Source organism: Paralichthys olivaceus, chromosome 14 (assembly GCF_024713975.1).
Source record: "Paralichthys olivaceus isolate ysfri-2021 chromosome 14, ASM2471397v2, whole genome shotgun sequence".
NCBI classification, from domain to species: domain Eukaryota; kingdom Metazoa; phylum Chordata; class Actinopteri; order Pleuronectiformes; family Paralichthyidae; genus Paralichthys; species Paralichthys olivaceus.
This window is the reverse complement of record NC_091106.1, coordinates 21,621,753-21,645,091: the sequence shown is the minus strand read 5'-3', so window position 1 is coordinate 21,645,091 and position 23,339 is coordinate 21,621,753. Positions and strand designations below refer to the sequence as shown.

General features: G+C 41.8%; 2 protein-coding genes across 18 annotated transcripts; one reads left to right on the top strand and one right to left on the bottom strand.

The window, feature by feature from the left end:
* The first annotated feature begins 593 nt into the window (after window positions 1-593).
* chrna1 (cholinergic receptor, nicotinic, alpha 1 (muscle)) lies at window positions 594-12,032 on the top strand. Its single transcript, XM_069539257.1, has 10 exons — window positions 594-793; window positions 5,325-5,467; window positions 7,965-8,009; window positions 8,291-8,400; window positions 8,490-8,685; window positions 8,921-9,158; window positions 9,764-9,987; window positions 10,069-10,183; window positions 10,268-10,392; window positions 10,679-12,032. Exons 1-10 carry the CDS (start codon window positions 739-741, stop codon window positions 10,814-10,816), a joined length of 1,389 nt encoding a protein of 462 aa, XP_069395358.1. The 5' UTR covers window positions 594-738; the 3' UTR covers window positions 10,817-12,032.
* An 80-nt stretch (window positions 12,033-12,112) lies between these two features.
* Window positions 12,113-21,600, bottom strand: lnpk (lunapark, ER junction formation factor). Of its 17 annotated transcripts, none has more exons than XM_069539250.1 (17): window positions 21,446-21,600; window positions 20,185-20,229; window positions 19,392-19,433; window positions 19,112-19,162; window positions 18,887-19,023; window positions 18,680-18,738; window positions 18,328-18,368; window positions 17,962-18,045; window positions 17,827-17,878; window positions 17,561-17,677; window positions 16,963-17,055; window positions 16,719-16,824; window positions 16,251-16,321; window positions 15,986-16,156; window positions 15,514-15,537; window positions 15,060-15,149; window positions 12,113-14,488 (listed from the first exon to the last, which is right to left on the bottom strand). In XM_069539250.1, exons 2-17 carry the CDS (start codon window positions 20,209-20,211, stop codon window positions 14,274-14,276), a joined length of 1,380 nt encoding a protein of 459 aa, XP_069395351.1. In that variant the 5' UTR covers window positions 20,212-20,229; window positions 21,446-21,600; the 3' UTR covers window positions 12,113-14,273. The 17 variants fall into 17 exon arrangements, with proteins under 17 accessions (XP_069395351.1, XP_069395345.1, XP_069395350.1 ...); XM_069539244.1 differs by having other exon boundaries at window positions 16,963-17,073; window positions 20,185-20,226; window positions 21,446-21,590; XM_069539249.1 differs by having other exon boundaries at window positions 20,185-20,226; window positions 21,446-21,590.
* Window positions 21,601-23,339: the final 1,739 nt, after the last annotated feature.

Sequence of the window (23,339 nt, the reverse complement as noted above, 5' to 3'; positions counted from 1 at the left end):
GAATAATTTAACATACTACTGCTGAGTTTCCCGTCCTGGCATTCATGCTGGTGGGGTGTGTGTGTGTGTGTGTGTGTGTGGACATGTTTGTCATTCCATCAGTGACAGGTCTCAGCTGTCCTCCTCTCTGTCTCTGTCCGTCTGTTTTGTTGTCCCTGCTCCCTCTCTTTATGTCCCTCACTGCCTTCAGCTCATGTCTCTCTGATACAAGACTCTTTACTGCAGCCAAAGACAAATAAAAACCTGCCACCTGTGGAGAAACGATGACAGTAGTTCAGAGGGTTGCGTCTTTATTCTGATTCCTGTGCGCCGGCAGGTTATCTAGAAATCACACGCAGTGACGGCCTCTTTGATTCAGTGTAAACAAGAGCAGGCTGCATAACGAGCCGTCTTCGTTACAGCGATAGATAAAAGGTATGTGCAGAAGGAGCTAGTGTTGATTTGTGCATTTTCAACACACACACACACACACACACAATCTCCCAGCTGTCTCTCGTGCCTTGGAGTGTGTTGAGAGGTTCGGATGTTGTTGGGTGGGGGAGGTGGAACAGAGCCGGCGTAGAGAAACCAGAGCTCACAGTTCACATACTGGCCGACCCACTGCGGCACCGACCCAGGACTCACTTCAGTGCACGTCTGCCTCTGAGTGAAGACTGTCGGTGGGCTAGCTGCTAACTGGTTAACGACACTGTTAAACCGATGCTGTAAATTTTTTTTATTAAAAGATCTGGTGGAGATATGAATCTTTCCAAGATCCAGATTTTGCTGGCATGGATTCTCAGTGCATTCGCCGGTAAGTTTTCATCTGCGTGTGATGTGTGACTCCCTGGGACTAAAACTTTTTTTGAATGGTAATAACCATGTAAATCTCAGAAAATGATTTTTGAGATGGACGCTGCTTTGATGAAAGTGAGAGCGTCGTTATATGAAAACTATTTCACATTCTCTGTGGATTAAGTTCTAATCTCTCGAGACAAGAGTGTCACGCAACTGGACGGTTTCCTGACGTGAAAAAAGGCTTAAATACTCACATACAAATCATATTTCTTTTAATATAAGTATCCAGCTTGTTGCTCTCCGTGCAAAAATCTGCATTTGTCCTTCAGGTGCCTTAAAAGAAGCAGCTCAGCATTGTTCACATTCCTCGCTGCATTTATATTTAAGGCATTTACTGTAGCTGGTGTCGTCCCCAGCAGTGATTTATAACCAGTGAGCAGGTATGGATTAGAGTCTTTGTCCAAGGACACGTGGACGGGACACATGCTTGTTGATGAACACACCGCCTCTTGGGAGAATTAAACCTGTGACCTTTCAAGTGCTGGACGGTCTGACAGCGGAGTCGACCCCGCTTCCCCTCAACGTGGAGCAGTTTGCAGAAGTGTAAGGCATCCAAAAGTCACCAAGTAACTTGAGAGGAAAGAAAAAGAAGAAGAAGAACACAAAGTCTATCAATGTGTTCAGCTGAGATCTGACGGCACAGTCTCACTTCACTGCTTTTCCACCAGGGAACTTCCAGTCTGATCTCCAACCATGTCTTTGTGTTTGGACAGAAATCTGGTTTAACTGTGTTATTTAGAAGAAAGAACCGCCGACGTCTGGGGAGAAGAAATCATGAAAAACCAGAGCAACAAGACAAAACACCGAGTCACCATTTTAAAAAAAACGAGCTTGTGTCATGTGCATTCTACAAAGGAGCAGTGAAGGTGCAGATCACACAAACAAGTCCTGTGTTTGAGCACCAAGTCACAAGAACAAGGTGACGCAAGTGTTGCTGGGAAATCAGAGACGTCATGACGTGGCTTTAGCCTGTGGAGAAGCAAACTGGTCCTTAAATGGTTTGTAAGACGAACTAACTCCGAACCAGCAGCAGCAGCAGGTTCACCTTGGTCAGAAAGATGAAAGGTACATAAACTATATTACCCATGATCCCCGGCTTCCTGAACCAGAAGAGCCGCTGCAGTTATAAAAGCTCGTACAGGCATGTTCGTCTATTGAGGAGGAAAAAGCAAATAAAGACACATGACTTTAATTGCTGGAAACATCACTTTAACACCAAATTACATGATGAACCGATACCTGTCAGGAGGCATTAGGGTTTTGGCTCCATCCCAAATACAACATATGTGATTTCAGATTCACTGCAGAAGAAATTACTGAGCAGGAAATTTCCCCCGAGTCAAGAAAAGGCGTAATTACGGCTCAGTATGTAGATTTGAAAAGGAAAGAATCGACCCGCCCTGACAATCATTCATCCAGAGATAAAAGCCGAGCTGCGAGATTTGATTCTAATAAAAACGTAATGTTAATAAAAGCCATATATATAAATTATATTCCCAGCGTTTATCTTTTATTTACTTGGATAGTCAAACATTCTGCGTCTGCTCTGGAGAGATTACCAGTCCATTCTTTTTATTCAGAGATCCGAGCACATGAAGCGGTGGAGACAAATCGATGTGATGGTCAGATAGAGGTGGCGTGTCAGGGGGAATTGATGCAGCCTGTACGAGTCACCAGTTGGACATTATCGCTGCAAATGAGCAATAAAAAGGGTGATTGATAAATCACTCTCTGTGTTAACGTTGAAAAATATTGATACAGCGTCAAAAAAACCGAAGATTGTTTGGTTTCAGGTTAAATAAATCAAGATCCTCAGATGATTTCAGAGATAAATCAGATTGTTGCCATAATTAATAACAGAACGAACATCACTTCTTTATTTGAAGGTTACTGATGTGGTCTGGTCAGTTAATGTCGTCATTAGTGCGAAACATCATTTATCTAGAGTCTTCAGAGCAAAGACAAAAGAGAATACAGTCAAACGTTAATAAACTTTAGCAGCTAATGTATGAAAAGTTTCTAATTATTCTGAAAACATCACACTTCCATTATTTTAAAAAATCAATCACGTCATTACGTCAGCGTGCTGTGTGGATATGAAATCAGTCAGGTACAAATGTGGGAATTCAGACTCACAAACAAAACTGGTTAAGAAGAAAAGGTGCTGGATCTTATGACTAGACAATAAACATTACTATAGAAGATTCACATCAGTCGATAATTGTTCAACGGAGAAGATATCACTGTTTTACAGTACATTGCTGTAAATTAGCGAAAGAAAGAAGAAAAGTGCTTCAGACATTTAGATGCGACTCTTCACAAGTTCACAAATTATCACAAAAACATGCGAGTAGACGAAGTAGACTGTAGAAAAAAGTTCCCTGTGACTGAATCAGTATCATGAGATTATTACTCGTGCATTCATGTGAAAGCAGGACGTTACTGCTGTAGTTGGTTGAACTCTTCTAAAAAAAAATGCTTTCGTCCAAATGCAAGTAATCATTATTTTCAACGACGACGACCTCTGACATGTGAGATGAGATGTTTCTAGAGAAACTGTGCAGTGAAGCGAGAACCAGCTGCTGCGAGATGATAATATGACGTTCAAGTATTCTGCTGATTGACAAACTGGTTTCAGAGTCAAAGAAGAACTAGTTCAAACTGATGTTAACTAGTTCACCAGTAATTTTACAACAAAAGGCTTGGTTTAAATCTTAGTTTCTGCTTTGGACAACCCAACGATGTGTGTGCACGTGTGTTAGAAGCTGCATCAGTTCAGTATCGTGCCGAGTGAGGAGGGGGCAATGATTGACAGCTCCAAGTGGCTCCTCTGTCCCGCCTCCTTTCTATTTTTGTACATGGCCACATCAAAGCATGCTCGCAGGACAACAGACAGACAGACGGACGGACGCACGGACAGACAGGCAGGCAGACAGGCCGAGACCATGTGAGACGAGCAGGGACGTGAACATCAGCATCTGTACACAGCGACGCTCAGTCAGATCTTTGAGGTCCCAAACCTAAAAACAAACTGCCAGAGTGTGTGTGTGTGTGTGTGTGTGTGTGTGTGTGTGTGTGTGTGTGTGTGTGTGTGTGTGTGTGTGTGTGTGTGTGCGTGCGTGCGTGCGTGCGCTCTCTGCTGGCTAAATGAAACAGGATCCTGGCTCGTCTGCTCGGTTCAGGCTGAGGATGGATCAGCTGCAGATTCCAGAAATAACATGCAGGGGATGTAACTGGAGTCAGAATGTGGCTGGTAGCACTATGCTAATCTGCAATGTCACATTATAACAAAATAACATGACACGCGTGATTACATAAACAAAGGTAACGCAATATTACACTTGTGGTGTGCACGGTGTTTACGACAACGGCGATGGAGCCAACACGTGGGCGACAAAATGACACTTCAGAGTCTGTTAGTCATGAAAAGTTGAACCAAGTGTGTGAGAGATCTCACCACTGATTCAAGTAGAAGCAGAAAATACAAGATCATATGTATGTTTTATAAATATATTTAAAAATGAAGTTATCATCAGAAACAACTGAGGTTTGCTCCTGAGTGAATGTTTACGTCTCTATGAGCGATATATTGAAATATGTTGAACTTTTGTTATATTGATGAAATTAACACTGCAGGAATTCTGTCACTCAGCGTTTACGACCAATAACTCTGAGGGGCATAAAAATCCTGCGACCAGAGTAGTGAAAAAAAAAAATCTAAATGTTATTCGGATTCAAATCTTAAAAAAGGTTTTTCAGCACCGACAAACGAAGCTGTTGACAGGAAGCACATTTTCTTTGAGGAGGTGTTAAATGCAGGTTTAACTCTTCTAAACTCGAAGTGATCCTGACTTAATGTCAAGCTGATTGGACGGGCCTGGGTTTCCCACACCCCCTCTTAGCACTCAGATCAGGTTCGCTCCGAGGTCTTAGGGCAGAAACACACTTGCTCAGACGACTCATGGGACGTTCAGGGCTGCGGCTTTTCACCAGCGCGGAATGTCACTCACTCAACTGCTGTCGCTGTTGATCTGTCTGCATCTGCCCCTCTATCTCTCTCACCGGATACTTCCCGTCTTCCTCCCTCTCTCCGGCTCCCTCAGTCACCATGAAGGGGTTTAGGTTGCCGGTTGTAAGCCAGGGAAATGTTTTGTGTGTGAATCACAGTTAAAAACAATCTGTTGGCTCCTCTCTTCTGTTCAGCTGTGATTTCACTTCCGGTAAAACAAATTTTTAGTGGCGAGAGTGTTACCAGCAGGGTGATGACGATATGTCGTACTCACTGTGTACCTCAGTGAGACCAAAATAAGATTTGCAATGAATGTGTGTACAGTATAATTACGCACTGATACTACCTCCCCATATGGGTGGAAGTTTTCCGCTTCATCTCGTCTTTGTTAATATTCCACATGTCTCCACTTCACCGACTGAAGTCTGACCTTACTGTGCTAAGTGTCTTTTATTATTATTAAGTATTTCGTCTCCAGGTCCAGTCCTCTGCTCCGAGGATGAGACGACTCTGGTGAAAACTCTGTTCACTGGTTACAACAAGGTTGTTCGTCCCGTGAATCACTTCAGTGAAGCCGTGGTCGTCACCGTGGGGCTGCAGCTAATACAGCTCATCAGTGTGGTAAGTGAGAGACTTTGGCAAAAGCAAAAATCAATTACCTAATTAAAGCAGCATGACATTTTGTTCCCTGTATTTTCCCCCTGAGGCTCTGAGACTTCTTTCTTGTTTCTACAAAAACAGAAAAGTTAGTTTTTTCATAAAGACAGAGATCAATAATGATTTATTCTGTTGCAGCTCTTTCTTATCTTAATCTGTCTTAACCCTGCATTTCTTAAAAGAGACTTTACTTGACACAAAGAAATTGCAGTTTGTTTGTTTTTTTCTTCGAATGACTTTTCCCTTCACTTGAAACTTAGTTTTGCAGGAACAGATTTTTAAAAAAGTACAACTTCTGCCATTTTAGTTGAGCAAAAACTGCAGCTTCGTACTATACGGCATTACTTTCCACCGCTGGTATGTTTACTGCACCATTTAAAAACTACAGCATTAAAAGATGTGATTAAAATGAATAAAGTCCAAAAAGCAAGGTGTTTAGAAACTCGGGAAGTAACCGATCATAATCAAGAAACAAAGGAACGATCCTGAAGTGAAGCCGAGCTGAGAGGAAGACTGAAATACAAAACACATGTACGTGTGATCCAAAAGTTCCACCGATCAACAACATTCCATCAACAACCGAAAGAAAGACATTCTATTAATCCTCACATCAGGGTAGTTACACTTTGTGATGGCATGGCAACCATCAGTCAGTGGAACACTGTAAGGACCAAAGCAGCCTCTCACAAGATGGAGCACAGGTTCAGTGATGGCACAGCGGCCACAACACACAAGCAGCACGCAGATTAAAGATAGTCGCTCTTACCTTGTGTAGTTCTCCTTCTGCGCTTTTAGCTTCAGTCTGCAAAGAAGGCGTCCAGAGCTGAAATTCACTGCGTCACATACAAACAGCGTGTGATGGCATGGCAACCAAGAAATGCAAAACAGTACATCTGTGCACCGTCAAGGAGACTTTACATGAATCCAACCTCACTTTGATAATGAGAACACAATGGAACAAGATGAAGTATGAAGGTCTGGTGTTGGCACAGAGGCAAACAAAACAAACAGAATTCATAAAACACAATAAAGACACCACGGCAGCCAAAGTCATGTGACAGTAACTCGTGTGTGTTCATAAATCCAGTGAGAACACACGGGATCATCACAACATGTAAACAGTGATGGCACAGCAGCCACACAACTGCAGCACAACACAAGCTGAGTGCAAATACACACCACACACAACCATACTTTGTTAATGAGACACAATGCAACGTGATGAAATACGGCACCCTGATGGCACCGTGGTCCCAACACAGAGTCCAACAAACTACTTGTTGCTCTTTGCCTTGTTGTTCCTCTTCTGCATCTAATTCATGAGACACTTCCATGAGTCACACACAGACGCCATGTGATGGCACATCAGCCAAATTACGCACAGTAGTCGACCATGTGGGTGATTTACGAACAGTGAAGAAACCGAGGCGACTTTACGCTTGAAGTCAACCTTAAGACAATTCAACGATATGACAATAATGAAAATGACAAGTCAGTGGCACACCAGGTTCAGGGTTGGCACGGCGGCCACAACACAACACAGCACAACATAACACAAGCTAAATGCAACAAACATTTGTTCTGCGTCAAACTGTTTCAAACATATTCAAAGATTCGGGCCTTTCGGATCAATAACTAATAAACGACACGTCCTTAAAACGCAAGCATAAATCCACGAAACACTTTCAGAGCCCTGGGTCACACACAGACGCCATTTGATGGCATGGCAGCCACATTACGCACAGCAGTCGACCATGTGGGTGATTTACGCACAAGGTAGAAACCAAGGTGACTTTACGCATGAATAGTTTGTAGGTGAGAACACAACGCAACACGGTGACAGAGACGTTAACCACAACATGGTCTCAGGTTCGGTGATGGCACGGCGGCCACAACACACGCGCAACACACGCAGCGGTGCGGATTAAAACACGCGTAACTCACTGTTCGTCGCTCTCCTTCTGCGCTTCAACCTCAGTCAGTGGAGACGAGCAGATGAAATTCATCCTGTAAAAGTTTCATCGACAACACTCTGAATATTCCAGCTTCGGTCGCAGGTGAACAACCAGCGACAAACACCAGCAGCGGTGACCTTTGACAGTGAAGACGTCATGACAGCGCCACAGACGTGGAGCCAAACCACCTGGAAGCGCCCCCCGGTGGCTGGCCGCAATACACAGGTCACATACCCTGGCTCCTCCATGTTAGCAGAGGGAACATGGAACAAACTAATCAGTCAAAGTTTCTCAAACATGGTCGTTTCAGGTAGTTTAGGTGAAATATTCTGTATCCAGGATATTTGAGGGTCACTTTTGTACAATCAGAGAAAAGAAGAGACACGTTGTCTGTCTTTGTTTGCATTAAAGTTAAAGTTTATATCCGTTAACTTTTCTCTTATATAACCATGTGTATTATCTTGAAGATGTAAAAATACTTCTTCTGTCTTTCCTGCATCTCTCAGGACGAAGTGAACCAGATTGTGACCAGTAACGTTCGTCTCAAACAGGTACAATGAAAAAAATACTCCTTCACCAGTAAAAGTACCGTGTTCATGTCGTTCAAGTATCAAATGTAATTTAAGTACTTGTGCAAATGTATTTATTTGAAAATAACTGAATTACAGTATTAACTTTGTTCATGGAAGCAGCATTTAATGTTTTTAAAGTGATGTAGGTTTTTACGGCCTGACAATAAGTTTCAGAAAAGCAGATTTGAAAAGTCTTGACATGCAGTCTATGGTACAGAAGTTACTAAATGAAAAGTGTAATGTTCTAAACGTCCCCTCAGCAATGGTTAGATGTGAACCTGAAGTGGAATCCAGACGATTACGGAGGCATCAAAAAGATCCGAGTACCTTCAACCGACATATGGAAACCGGACCTGGTGCTATACAACAAGTAAACTCACACGCTGTCTTCTCTTATGTACATATATTCAAACACACACCTACATCCCGCTTTACTTTAACCTCTCCCCTTCTCCGCAGCGCTGACGGTGACTTCGCCATCATCCATGAAACCAAAGTGCTGCTGGAGCACACAGGACTGATAACGTGGAACCCACCGGCCATCTTCAAGAGCTACTGTGAGATCATCGTCCTCCATTTCCCCTTCGACCTGCAGAACTGCAGCATGAAACTGGGAACCTGGACGTATGATGGACTGCTGGTCGCCATCAACCCAGTGAGTGGCACTAGTTTTTACAGAATGAAGTATGCAGACAAGTTCTGAATGATTTCTTTTTAAATCATACATAGAAATATATGTTTTCTTGATTCATATTCTATATATTTGTTTGTACTTTTTTCTTTTTAATACATTTTATAGTTAAACTTTAAAATAAAATTATTCAGTTAAATTTCCATGTCATGTAGGTTTGATAACCTTTAAACATTTTTTTTCCTCCTCTGTCTTTCAGGACAGCGATCGACCGGACCTCAGTAACTTCATGGAGTCGGGTGAGTGGGTGTTGAAGGACTACAGGAGCTGGAAACACTGGGTTTACTACACCTGCTGCCCCGACACTCCGTACCTGGACATCACCTACCACTTCCTGATGCTGCGGCTGCCTCTTTACTTCATCGTCAACGTCATCATTCCCTGCATGTTGTTTTCCTTCCTCACCGGACTGGTCTTCTACCTGCCCACTGACTCTGGTAGGTCCGTCCTGGTGGGTTTAAAGCAGCGTCCTGAACTTACCAGCTGGTACAAGGATCCTGTTTATCAGAGTTTTTCATTTAAACCAGTCATAGATTCATATTTTCCAGTCACCTGCCTGATTGAACTTCTCATTATCAAATCTTAAATATATATAAAAGTGAAGCCAAAGCATCTTGATTGCCCCCTGGTGGCTGGCCAGGTCATAAACCCCACCTCCTCCATATTAGTTTATGGGACATGGACCAAACTAAAAAAGTCAAAGTACTTGTAAGATCATTTTTGAGACGGTTTCTGTCTTTTGAGTCGTCTTCATCACACTGACAGAAATAGGGTGAAACATCATGATTGACAGCTGACATCGACTCTGGGCGGGACCTCAACACGATCACGACTCGGCACAAGATGGCGTGTTTGAGACGTGTCATCCATCTTTGTATAGTACTTGGTCCAATCCTGTAATACTATTTAGGCCAGTGCTGTAAAGTGCAGTAAATAGTGATATATATTAAATACAGCAAAGTTTATTTCTGTGTGTTTTTAAGGTATAATAATCTGTAAAACTCATTCAGGTGAGCGTGAACGTCCGTCTTTGTGTCTTCAGGTGAGAAGATGACTCTGTCCATCTCCGTCCTGCTGTCTCTCACTGTCTTCCTGCTGGTCATCGTGGAGCTGATCCCCTCCACCTCCAGCGCCGTTCCTCTCATCGGCAAATACATGCTCTTCACCATGGTGTTCGTCATCGCCTCCATCATCATCACCGTCATCGTCATCAACACCCATCACCGCTCGCCCAGCACGCACACCATGCCCGCCTGGATCCGCAAGGTTCGTGTTGGGTTCTTCACCTCAGTGTTGTGATTAAGTTTGGACTGAAGCGTAATCAGTGGCTGCATCTGCCTGTGACAGGTCTTCATTGAAACCATTCCCAACATGATGTTCTTCTCGACCATGAAGCGACCGAGTCAGGAGATCCGACAGAAGAGACTGTTCCCCACTGACATGGACATCTCCGACATCTCAGGTGAGACCACAGATGAATGATTCCCCTGTCAACTGTCTGAACGTCAGATCCGTGAGACTCATCTGTCCCTGCTCTCCTCTGCAGGTAACCCCACCCCCACAAGCGTCCCCTACCAGTCTCCCATCAGTAAAAACCCTGACGTCCGCAGCGCCATCGAAGGAGTGAAGTACATCGCTGAGACCATGAAATCAGACGAGGAATCGAACAATGTAAGATATAAGATTATAAAATGACATGTGATTCATTCAAACATCCATAAACGAATACATTCGCCACAGGCCTCGGGTTGTATTTGTTCTTTTTATTTTTTATTTAATCTGTATCTGGTTTCACGGCTGTGAGAGTTGCACACGTGGACAAAGAGAAAATAAAAACTATGCAAAAGAAAACACAGAAATCAGACAGAATCCAGCATCATCACTGTAAATAACAAACATCCGTAATCAGAGTTCCTTCATTATGTCTTTCTCTCTCCCTCCTCTCATCTCGTCCCAGGCGGCTGAGGAGTGGAAGTTCGTCGCCATGGTTTTGGACCACATCCTGCTCTGCGTGTTCATGGCCGTGTGCATCATCGGGACGCTCGGCGTCTTTGCCGGGAGACTCATCGAGCTCAACATGCTGTACGGGGCCTGACCCCACGAAGAGATGTGTGTCATCAAACACAACTCCCTCTGTCTCTCACGCACAGACGGACACACACTGAGTGGACTGCTGTGTCTCTCAGTGGCGTCGCCTTCAAATGTGTGTATTTACTGAAACGCAGGAGAAAATCCCAACGGCTCCAGCCCCGTGATCTCGATGGGTCATACTTGAAGCTCTTCTCGTCGCTGACAACCTGTTTTTGTTGTTTTTCTACCGAGTTTGATTGCTGCCGTCACTCTGCTGATGAAACGAGTGAATTTTAATCATCTTATAAACAAACCATAAACAGCATTAATCGACATGAATGACAGCGTCTTGGTCTTTGAGTGCAGACGAGACGATTTCCTGTCTGGAAGTTTTATTGTTTTGTTTTGCCTGCAGACGCTCAAATGATTTTTATATTTATGGGTTGAGGTTGTGAACTGTGGCGTAAACTTCACGTCACACTTTTTGATTCAAAAATAGAAAACTCCTTCGACTGCTCACGGGTGAGCGACCTGGTTTGTTTGGTCACTGATGCGCGTGAACTCCTCTCGACTCTCTTGTACTTTTTCTTTATGGCTCATTTGGTTTTGAATATTATTCTTTGGTAAATGAATTGATTCTTTAATCCCACTGAATTAGTTTGACCTGATCTGAATCTTTAGTGAGGATCCATAAAAAAAACTAGGTGGAGATAAAGGTGACTGTGGAGCCTTTTTCATTAAGATCCACAAATTACATACAACAAATGCAAACAATTTCCACCAAGATCCAAAATCATTCTTAGAAATAAATGCAAATGTTGAAAAACTTCTTATTTTGCATTCTTGAGAATTAACACAGATAATTTGACCTTTGACCTTCCCTGCTGTTAAGATCAGAATTCATGAGTTTGAATTAAGTGTAGATAAAGATTGAAATTAATCATTTGAATAAATCAGGTTAAAAAAACACTGTATTGTTTGGGAATCATGAGACGATGAGGGTTGTGCAGCTTTAACCGAAACAGTTTATGATGCAGTGAAAGTGAAGAATTCCACGAGGTTGACTTGTCCGTCGCTGCTGCAGTGTTGCTACGTGTTCGAAGGCAACTTGATTTATTTTGCAGCCGTGAGACAGGTTCAGTTTAATGACACAGTAATGTTCTATTGCACTGATTTTTTGTTTTTATATTTCTCATTGTGTAGATGTGAAAAGGGTTGAAAAATAAATCTCATTCAGTTGACACCGTTTACTGTTTGTTACTTATTCCTGATCAAGAATCTCGTGGACGACATTCACGAATCATAAAAACACAACTATTGGTTTCTTTTGTTGCTTAAAAAAACTTTATTAGACGTGCCATGCGTATACTTGACAACCAGCATTGGCAGAAAATCACCTGTCAAACACAAATCACTAACGTGGGACAGAGAGCGTGATGCAACAACTTTGCAACTTCAGGAAACATCAGCTGCCTCGTGCAGGGAAATAATAATTAGGAAAAACTAAATGTCAAGCTGTGCGGACCGATGAGTTTCAATCCGTAGTGTGGTCTCTGCTCAACATTCAACACTTCTGGTGCCACGTACAGAAACAGATTGAGGGTTGCTGTAAAGTTTAAATGAAATTTAAATGTGTTTGTCCCACAAGAATATTTTGCTTGTTAATCTGTACAACAAAGGTAAACCAACATATTATTATATATAACTCTTAGTGACACAATGTTGATTTTCCCTTAACACAACAGCCTGACAATCATTTTGGTTCTACACAAACTTAGAAGAGTGATGTCTCTGCTGTTGGTGTGTCGTGCAGGGACACATGGGACGTGCTTTAACAACATATATCACCATCTAGAGCTGGGGTTAGCGGCTAGCTATAGGAAAAGGCTAACTCGCTATTCTCCGCCCGGACGAAACCAAGGACAGTGTCGAAGGAGTCGAAGAAGAGGAAAAGAGAAAGTGACCAAATAACAAACTGGAGAATGAAAAGAGAGAACATGTGAGTCATGTCTTCCCGACAGCAATTCTTATATTGTGTTGCTTTAATAACAAGAACAAATTGTGAACACGATCTAGTTCTCGACGCGTTGTGTTTTGTTACAGCAGTTAGAAGTTGGACAGATTACACTGTGAAATAAAAAATATACCAGCAGCAACCAAGGCACCAGCAGTGTGATGGCACATTTAACACTCTTCAATGAATGTACGCACAAAGAATCAATACTGAAAGCCAAAGGAGGCTGAAGCCGAATACAGCAAAAATGGAAATATAGATTAAAACAAAATACGGCCGAATAAATAAAAAGAGAAATTCAGTGCAAATTATGTCAGATTCAGATAAAGCAACAGTGCATTTGGCAAATGATAGTGAGACGGAGATAAATTGGCAGTTGTGGTGACAACTTGATGTGTTTATCGCTTGTTTTGCTGTTGCTCAAAAACACAAATAAAATCCTCAAGGTTTTAAATTAGCTCAGGCGTGAAGAAAATCAACGACAAAAACGATTGATGAGGAAAAACTAAAATTTGAATAATCAACATATTTCTATCCAGGGAAGACAAACCTGACATAAGTGCGTCTCCCCCCGTGTCACAAGTCCTCTCTTATGCTACCAAGGGCTGATCTGAGTTCAGTTATTGTGTGGAGCACAGTGATCAGCACAGCGAGCTGGGTAACAGCATTACCACGTACAGGAACGCATAAATAAATTGCTAACATGCATCAGTGCTTCGTTACGTTTCCCTCTATGTTTCAGCATTAGGTTAAAAGCTTAAAGGAGATTAAAACTAGGAGTGGAAGAAAGCCACAGCAGAACCCTGACACTTAGTGGCGTAAACACAAACAGGGACGTTCTGATTCAATAAAGGTTTGTCTTAAAATGCACCAAACGAACACCACGTATGATTCGTGTGAAAACAAACAAGTATATTTTGTAAAATATGCAGTAAGCAGACCAGTGGAGCCAAAAAATAAACGACCAACTCAAGAGGTTTGAGCATCTGAAGACAGACCCTTAGTGAAGCAGCAGTTTGATCTAAACTCTTCATCAACACATCTTATAGCAGCAAACTACTTCATAAAAACCTGTGTGAATGTTAAAATGTTAAAACTAAGTCAGTTCATTACCTCGTTACAAAATACAGAGCAAAACTACAAACCAGCTACTTTATCAAGAAACAGCCTTCGGATAAAAACTACAATCATCCACCGCCCAGTCAAACTGTTCAGGCCACGATATGACATAAGATGATTTTAGGCAATATTGTTGAACAAATTCAATATTAGCTGTGATAATTTGATGGTGACATTTCCAAACTTGGGCAAAAAAAAAAACCCAGGTGGGAACTAAAAGCTGCAAAACAAAAAGTTTAAGTTGCAAGTTAAACTAAAGCTGTAAAAGTCTAATTTTACTGCTTTAAAATGCAACCTGTCAATCATGGCCATCGTTTAGAGAGATCACACTTGTCTGGACTCTCTGCAGCTATGACGGCTGAGGTTCTGCCTCACAGGGAGCGCTGTGACGCTGGTTCGATTCCCCCTCCACCTCCTCCTCCTCATGAACGACTTCTTCTTCCTCCTCAGGGCGCAGCTCCTCCTGATGCAGCTCCTCCTCCTGACACAGCTCCTCCTGCGACTGGCTCTCACTCAATACTTCTTCTTTAGAGGATGCTTCATCTTCTCCCATCTCTTTCTCATCTGAGGAGAAGACACGTAAATGAGACATTTATAGGGACTAGAAAAGAGAGAGAATAAGGACGAAAGAGGGAGCGTCTGGATTAATGTGGAATATATGAATTGATTGGTTTTTGCGAGTGAAAATGAGTAAATCAAACAGATGAAGCAGCATTCCCAGAGTTGGGAGGAGAAGAGAAGATAAAGAGACTTCAGTAACATCCCATGAACAACACAGATTCAGGCAGTTGATTGGATCATTTAACATTAACACACATCGTTTCAGCTCAGCCGGAGACGCTGGTGTTACAGACACAGATTAGTCTGATTCAAGGTGGATCTAAAATATTAAGATTAACGATCTGTTAGTGTTAAGACTAATTCCATTACACAGACAATTTAGCGACTGTGGCAAAAGTTGTTTTCATTGTGCACAAAATATTCAGCTCCCTTGTTTTTATCTGAATCACATCGAGTTACCTGAGATATGACTCGAGAGAAGCAAAGAGAATCGACCCATTCAGGAGAAATCAAACATCTCAAATCAGTTCAAATTAAGCCAGATCAGACATAGAGGATGAGGGGGGTGGGGAACCTGGACTCTGCAGAGGTCGGCTCTGAGGGTTCTTTGGACTCGACCGGATCTGGAAACTGTGGACCAGATTCCACGGAGCCGGAGCTTTGGCTAGAGGCAAGATCACACTGTTAAACCCACGGCTCACTGTAACGCTACCCTGGGAATGAGCTGTGGAAGTAGAATTTGATGACACTTAGCGACTGCGAGCTGCTGAGGAAGCGAATAAAACATGCCGAGTTGTTGCTGCTTCTACTTCACACTAAGCAATCTGCTGAACCTGTGATGTGATGGCGTTATACACATACGTTGTCTCCACACAGCAAAAAAACAGGATTCAACTTTTCACCCGATTTCATTGGATAGAAAAAATGAATAAAGACACCGCTTCACCTTCTGAATTTAAATATAAAAACTCCCCTAACACTTGCTGAAGTTGAAAAGAAGGAGATATTTGAAGGTGGTGGTGTCTCACCTCTGCTGGCTCCTTTCTCAACGACTACAAAGGGATCAAATAAAAGTTGGCATCATTAAGGTTGGGAAAAGAATCAAACACAAACAAATGAGACGGTTAACTGCAGCACTGCACTAAAGAAGCTTTTAACACTGAGGTTAGGACACTGAGTGAGGAAAACAGACGCTCTTCATGACAGTGCAGGTCTCTCAGGTGTTAAGCTCAAATATTCAGGTCTCAAGTTTTAGCTAACTTCCTAAATTATATTCCTGTCTGAGATTTAGACCTAAATTAGTTTTCATCAGATATTTATTTTACTAAAAGTCTGAATGTTGTTTTCTGCAACAAATCAAACAAATCTGTTTTTCCTTAAAGTTAAAAACCTTTTTCCTTTTCACAGTTTACCCAGTTTAAACCTGAAGAGATCCAGTTTAGTTCATTCTTGTTCACTGCTTGTGTGCATTTCTGTCTGTGTGTCTGTGATTCTCTGTACCTCCAGAGGGTGGCGCACTCTCCTCTGTGTCAGTCCCAGAACGTGGTGCTGGTCCAGGGGAGCGTGACTCTGCTCGCAGCTTCCTCTCGTAGCTGAACTCTGGAAGCCGTGGAGCCTGAGGACGCGTCTTCCTGGCCGGATTCAGGAAGTAGCAATACACGCAACGAAATGCTGGAGGGACACAATTAAAAACCAGTTTGCATTGAAATAACTTCCTGGAGTTTCCAGTATCAAAAACATGACAGAGTTGAGTTTGTGTTCTTACCCAGGTATTCAAACTCTTCTTTCAGAGCCATGCCATTATGAGAGAAACACTGCTGGCAGATCAATGCGTATCTACAGGAAAGAAAGAGGAATGGAGGGAGAGCGACTATTTATTTAAGGGTTAGGAGAGGTGCAGCGGTACACTGGTGCTGCTATCACTTCCTGTATCCTGTAAATAGTGCAGGTTCACATGGGAAGATCTGATCTGACACTGATTTAACTTCTTACAGAGTTTCAAGCTACTTACACAAAGGTCTTTTCATCTAAAGTATTACCACTTCACGCTTCAACTCTGCCTAACACTCATGCTGAAGGAAATATGGTCACAATACGTCTTCTGTTCCTGGGTTACGACATCGAATAACAGCAAGGCATGTGTTGATGCAGAACATTATGATGTCACAGTCATCATTTTATCCAGCCGATTATGACGTTTGCCAGCACAGAGGCACGAAAAAGGGGTCTTTACCTGTTCTGCGGTCCGTCCCCCACCAGGTACTCGATGACTCTATCCACAGCTCCTCTGTCTCTGGGTAGAACCGGTCTTGCTAATGGAGGACCTGGAGGGTGCATGCCTGAAGAAACAGTCCACACACAGGAATAGATTACACAATAATGTAAGATTTTATTTTACATTTAATTGATTTCACCGTCCTGAGCTCTGCTTCCCTTAGGATTTGCACTGAGATTAAATCACTGGTTTTATAACCTACCTACTCCTGGTATAGGAGAGCAGGGTGTCCTTGGTACTGCCCCCTGCAGGACTGAGGCAGACAAAGCAGATCTCTCTGGTGGTCCTCCTGGAGCTGAGAGAAGGACAGGTTCTGTCGTGGGAGCAACACGGGACAAACACACAGACCAATGTCTAAAAGGACCCAGTCAAAAAGGAAACTGGATTTACAGTCCATGACAGCTGCCTCTGACTCGGTGCTTCGCCCCTGGGAATCTTCATCAAAACACAGGAGCCCGTTTGTCACATGTCAACTCTGGGAAATGTCCTGACCTGTTTCTTGAGACGTGTTTGACCTTTCACACACATGAGACACATTCACACCTGTGAGAAATACTGGTGTCAGAGTAGAGTGAGCAGGAGGTGGGATACAAATGTCATCGGCACAAAAATGTCCACTCACTCGCTGCTAATTCTCCGGACCGGCTCAGACATTACACAGACTTTATACGAAGGAGCTAAATCTGTTAAACGTCTCCATCCACAGTCTTATGCAGCATCTGACTTGTAATATATTCCATCAAGAAACCTCTCAAGGTCATCTGTGATGATTCAGCACAAAACTTCTGCGTCTTCCTTACCCACAGGTGTGCCCCCGGGTCCGAATGGGGGCCGTGCTCCAGGTGGGGGCGTCATCGCCATGGGACCTGGGGTACCCATCGGCATGGGTCTCATTGGCACGCCTCTTTGTCTAATCTCTGCATAGAGGAGAGACACTCATTTGATCTGCGATTCATTCTTGTGACAAGAAATCCCTTTTTTAAACTGTCGTCTCGCTCTCAGTGCAACTCTGACCCGTCCAATACCACTGAGAAATCTTTCTGCTTTGTATTGACGTGTGTCATACCTTGTCCTGGCCTGGGAGTCATCTGAGGACGCACTGGGGTCGACTCCAGCTCCTGCAACACAACAAAGCAGCAAACAACCGTCAGATAAAACAAAGATACAGCTACATAAACACAGAGGAAGAAACAACACTCACAGCCTTTCTCTGAGCTTCTGGATCAAAGCGCTCCAGGATGATTTTGGCATTTTTATATGTCTCCGTTTCCATCACGTCCTCCAGCTGGAAACACAAACCACAGAGACTTTATTTGCAAGATGCAGGCTGAATTGTGGTACCTTTATTAAAACACATAGGAGAACCACAATAAACTAGACCACAATGAGTCATCTGGAGTCAAATCAAAATGACAAGAAGGCACATCAATTCTAAAAGAAAGACAAGACAGTAGTACTTGACTGAGGCAGTCAGCAGCAACTAAAAGGCAGCGACTCACAACAATAAAAATATGTTTAAACAAAGAAAGTAAAATGAAATGAGAACGATGAAGGATTCAACACTTACAATCTTTTTCTTGGAAACCTTTAAGTCTTCTAGTTTATCATCTAAAAACAGAAGCATACTTTGCATATCATTCATTCATTCAGGTAATCAGTTTATACTATTATTTTATCATAAAGCTCTATTTGAAATTTAAGTAGTGCAGTTTAAAATTGTATTCAATTATTATTTTTGCTGTTTACAACATTAATGTAATCTCAGATATCTGTAGAGCATGTGATAAAATCAATGCAGTTTGCAGAGGTAGAAAAAAATTGTATGAAAAATCCCATTGGTAATTTCTACAACCAAGAAAGTAAAAATAAAAAAAGTTATCTGTTAACTACATGGAGCGATTGACGGAAAGACAACTTACTGTTTCTCTCAGTGCGTTTGGAAAAGAGGAAAATCAATAACTTCCTGATGAGCCACACTCTGGTGAGAGCAAAGGAAAAAGAGGCCAAGTGAAAATGATAAATGCATTCAAAGAAAATGGAGAGCAATATTTTTGGATGACACTTCTTAGGTGCTGTGTACCACCTAGGAAATAACAAAGGAGATTAAAAACAATGTGGACACTCACAGCACAGGGTATAAGAAGAAAGGCAGGGCCATGGCCACTCTCTGCAACCATTGTTCAGGCAGGTAGAGGAAGTAAACCACCAGAGACGTCAACAGGTAGAGGACTGACGAGTACAAAAGCAGCCGGCCGACCCACAGCTGCAGACACAAACACACAAACACAGTGGTGAGGCAAAAGAAACTTTAATCTAATCACTGCATGTTGTTGATGTTTTGGCAACTTTACCTTTTGCAGACGTTGGTTTTTGGCTCTAAACTCCTCCAGCTCTTTTATCTCCTACAGGAGACACAGGAAGGTTAAAGGTCATTTTAAAAGATCTCAAATAATCAGATGTTTAGTTTAAAGTTCACCAGCTGTGAGTTTCCAGGTTGATTCCTGTAAACGCCTCATCAGCCGATTGTTTATGTCCATTATGAAAAGCTAATCGAGAAACTGGACTTATAATGTGTCTGTATTAAAAGTATTATGTGTATTTAAGTGTACATCAATTCTGTTAAATATTTACCTTGTCTAGGTTCTCAAGCTGCTCCACTGTGGTCGGCTTTGCCTAGATTAAGGATAAAGATCAGAAAATCACTGTTAGGTTCACCAGAAAAAGTAACACAGGGTCCCTCAAGCTTTCAGACAATTTCAGACATTGAAAAAATTGGATCGTTAGTTTCCAGAGTTTGACTTTAACATATGAAGAATGCAGCAGGAGATTGTCCATTCATGACAACAGGAAATGTCTGGAACATTCAGGTCAGGGGGGTAGAGCCTTGATGACTGAGACATTTACATTCACACATACAGCCCCTCTGGATACAAATTCTTAACTGGTGACTATTCAATGGTTTAGTTCACTGAAATATCTCAGCAACATGTGATGTACAAGGTCACATTTCTGTGTTTTTCCTCTGTTTACACCTCAATCTATTTCCTTTATAAATGAATAAATGAAAAGATAATGTGGATACAAGGTTTGCACTTTCTATTTCTAAATCTCTCTAGCCGTCTCTCTGTCAGGAGCCTCCTCTTTCCCTTTGACTTCTCCAGTATGTCTAAATATAGAATATGAATTTCGTCCAGCTCGGTCACAGGGTTCAGTGAGTTGATGGCTAACCCTCCGAAGTTTTCCTGAAATACTGTCGTCACTGAACAAATGAACAAATGAAAAACTCTGCTTTCAAGAGTTCAGAAACAGCTTTGAGACTGTGGAGTAAAAATAATGTGGTGGTTGATACAGTTAAAAAAAACAAAAGATTTAAGATTTTGTGACACATTGGTTTCATAATTTCTCTTTTCTCTAACTCACTCACCTTCCACCGGGATATCAGAGCCCCCATGTCTGCAAATCCTCACTGCTTTGCAACAACAAAAACAATCTCTGTTAAACATAATTCAAAGCCACTAAAGCACATAATACTTATGGTTACACAACATGGGCTATAACATGTAGACAACACTTATATAATCACAGGATTTAAAATGCTGCCTATAGAATAACTGGTACCAATGGTTGCTGTTGTTTTTGTGGATTTACTTAGAAAATATTCCTTCTTTACTGGATTGATCTAAAAATAAAACAGTTATAAGACGACAATGTTCAGGTTTTGTTGAAACTGTTTGACAGAAGTGTTTGTAATGGACAATTACTATTATTCGGACCAAAACATTTACATTGAGGGTGAAATAAATTACAGAAACACCTGAGTGTAAATATACCACATTTAAAAAGCAGCACGACATTAACAAACTGCCCAATACAATAAATCTGTGAAACTGTCAAATTGTAAATTATAAGGATTAATTTACTGCTGACTTGTTGTGTAGTGTTTAACACTGTGTATTGTGTTGTCCTTCTGTTGCACATCTTTATTGTTTATTTCTTTTCAGGTCTTATTTAGTGAAGCACTTTGGGACGTAGCTCTGGGAAAGGAGTATCTGGTTTATTTATTGCAGGACTGTTGTACTAACACTACATTAAGGGACAATAATAAACTGCCAACCTTCTGACACAACCTAGAACGAACACACAGCTTCACAGCACTGACACACTATCAGGTAAGTCTGTTCCAGATAAGTGACTGTGACATAGTTCATACAGATAAACGATGCTGGATAAAGTCACTGGATTTGAGGACATCCAGGGCTGTTCCACCTTTTCCCTGGATATGACCTGATTATAACTTAGTCAAATCAAACACATGCAAACAGAAGAAAACACTTTCAAACACACCAACACGTTCATCGGGCTGCAAGTGAAGAAAAAACGACGTGTCAGCGGCTAACAGAGCTTAGCAGCTAAGGCTAGCATCAATGCACAGCATATGTGACGCCGCTGACAGCGACAGAGAGTAAAAAGTCAGAAGAACTCACTGAGCTTCAGACGTTCGAACACGTGTGTTGTGATTTTAAACCGGAGTTCATCACCTGCTAACAGTTAGCTTCTGCGACAACAACAACAACAACAACAACAACAACAAACCGGCCGGAAGCGACACAAACACGCTGACGTCAGTGTGGCTTTTTCTTCATTTGTCCCGATGAAATGAACACGTGTGATTGATAAATACTCACGTCGCGCGGTGTTTCGATGGGTCCGTCAGTCCCGTTCACTCACACTCGCTCTGAAACAAGCTAACAGCTAACAACAGACACATCTCAGCTGCAGGCGGAGACAGCGTGGCGCGGGCTGGAGACGTAACAATCCGTTGACGACGTCATCGGAAGGCGGCGGCGGCGGCGGTGGATTTCTCTTTAAAATATTTTCCCAGAGTCCTTCGCGTTGTAGTCTGTGCGCGTGGTTAATTTGGTTTGCTTTGATTTCATAACGTCTTCACAGTCTGTGGTTTTTTTTCTTCGTTCGCTTTTATCTTCCTGTGATTTCATCCAATAGATGATTGGTATAAAAAATTATATTATTTTTGGTGGGTAACTCTGGTTTTTGTAGTAATTAGCATTTTATTGTGGGTTTTATGGGTTTTTATTGAGTAGATTCACGCTGCTATCTGGAGAAATACTCAAAATGTGTAATAGTACAAAGGCCAACAATTAGAATTATCCATAAATATGACGATTAAATAATTTGTACCATCAAATTATTAATATTTATTATTTAATGATACACATTCATTAGTTTCCATGGTCATTCACTATTTCTAAATTTCCTGTACATTGATTATTAATCAAGCATCGATTAACAATACAACTTTTCGGAGAATAATACAGACCATGAGAATAAGTATAGAATTAGTTCTGTAGAACCTTTCAAAAGCAAAGTGAGTCAGGCTTTACAACATGTGAAAAAAAAAAGTACGAAGACAAGTAAAATACACACAGAGCAATAGAAAAACACACGAACATGTTCACTGAAAGGATTAAAAACAAAGTAGAGATAAAGAAAAAACATTCAAATTAAATACTGCTTCGTGTTTTTTACCTCTGACCACATGATGTCGCTGTTTCATTATTTAATGTGACCACTGCATTCAGTGAGTGTGTGACGTGAGCAAGGAACAATTTATTTTCATTGTGAGTAATGATTAAATCCTGTAGCCTCATCATGCAATTTATATTTAATTTAATCATGTTAATTTATTTTATAACAATTTCTTGCAACATGTTTGTATTGTTTGTATTTTCTTTACAAGTTAAAGTCGCTGATGATGAGAATAAAGAACCAGTGAGTCCTGCAGAGCCTCGGATATATATTCACAGTATAGTTGTGTTTTATTTGGTATTTAACTCATCCACTCGAGAGGAGACATCTTGGCTCCTGGATGTCACAGATGCACTAAAAACAACACACACACACACACACACACACACACACACACACACACACAGTATATATCCCCACAGTGGCTCCTCTGTTATCACAACACAGAAAATGTTGTGACGCTGTGGCATCTCACTAATATTCAGCAGCATTTCCTCTGGTCCCATCTGAGCTGTTTCTGATTAGCTGCTGCAGTGTGCACAGACCTGGCCTTCGGCTTTAATGCTCACAGCTTCCTCTGGAGTCTCAAGAGTTATGGGCCCAATAAAACTCTCTCTCTCCTCTCTCCCTCTTTTACACACACACACACACACACACACACACACACACACACACACACACACACACACACACACACACGAACACACACATGCACACGCAGATACACGATATGTTGTTGATGTGTATATGATGGCTGATGAGTAATCCAGATGCTGATGTTATTTCCGATTCATTAACCCGTAATAAATTAAACACTCAGAATGAAAATGAACAGCAGGGACAGCTCTCCTATACACTTACCCAACACACACTCACAGATGTGCACACACACTAAACAAATGGTTGTGGCAACGCTACACAAAAAACAACCAGTGATCACATCATGTCGAGTCTGATTGGCGAAATAAAACAAGGTATTATTCTGGAAAACAAGTGAACTATTAAATGTGTTTTGATATTTGATTGGTTTTA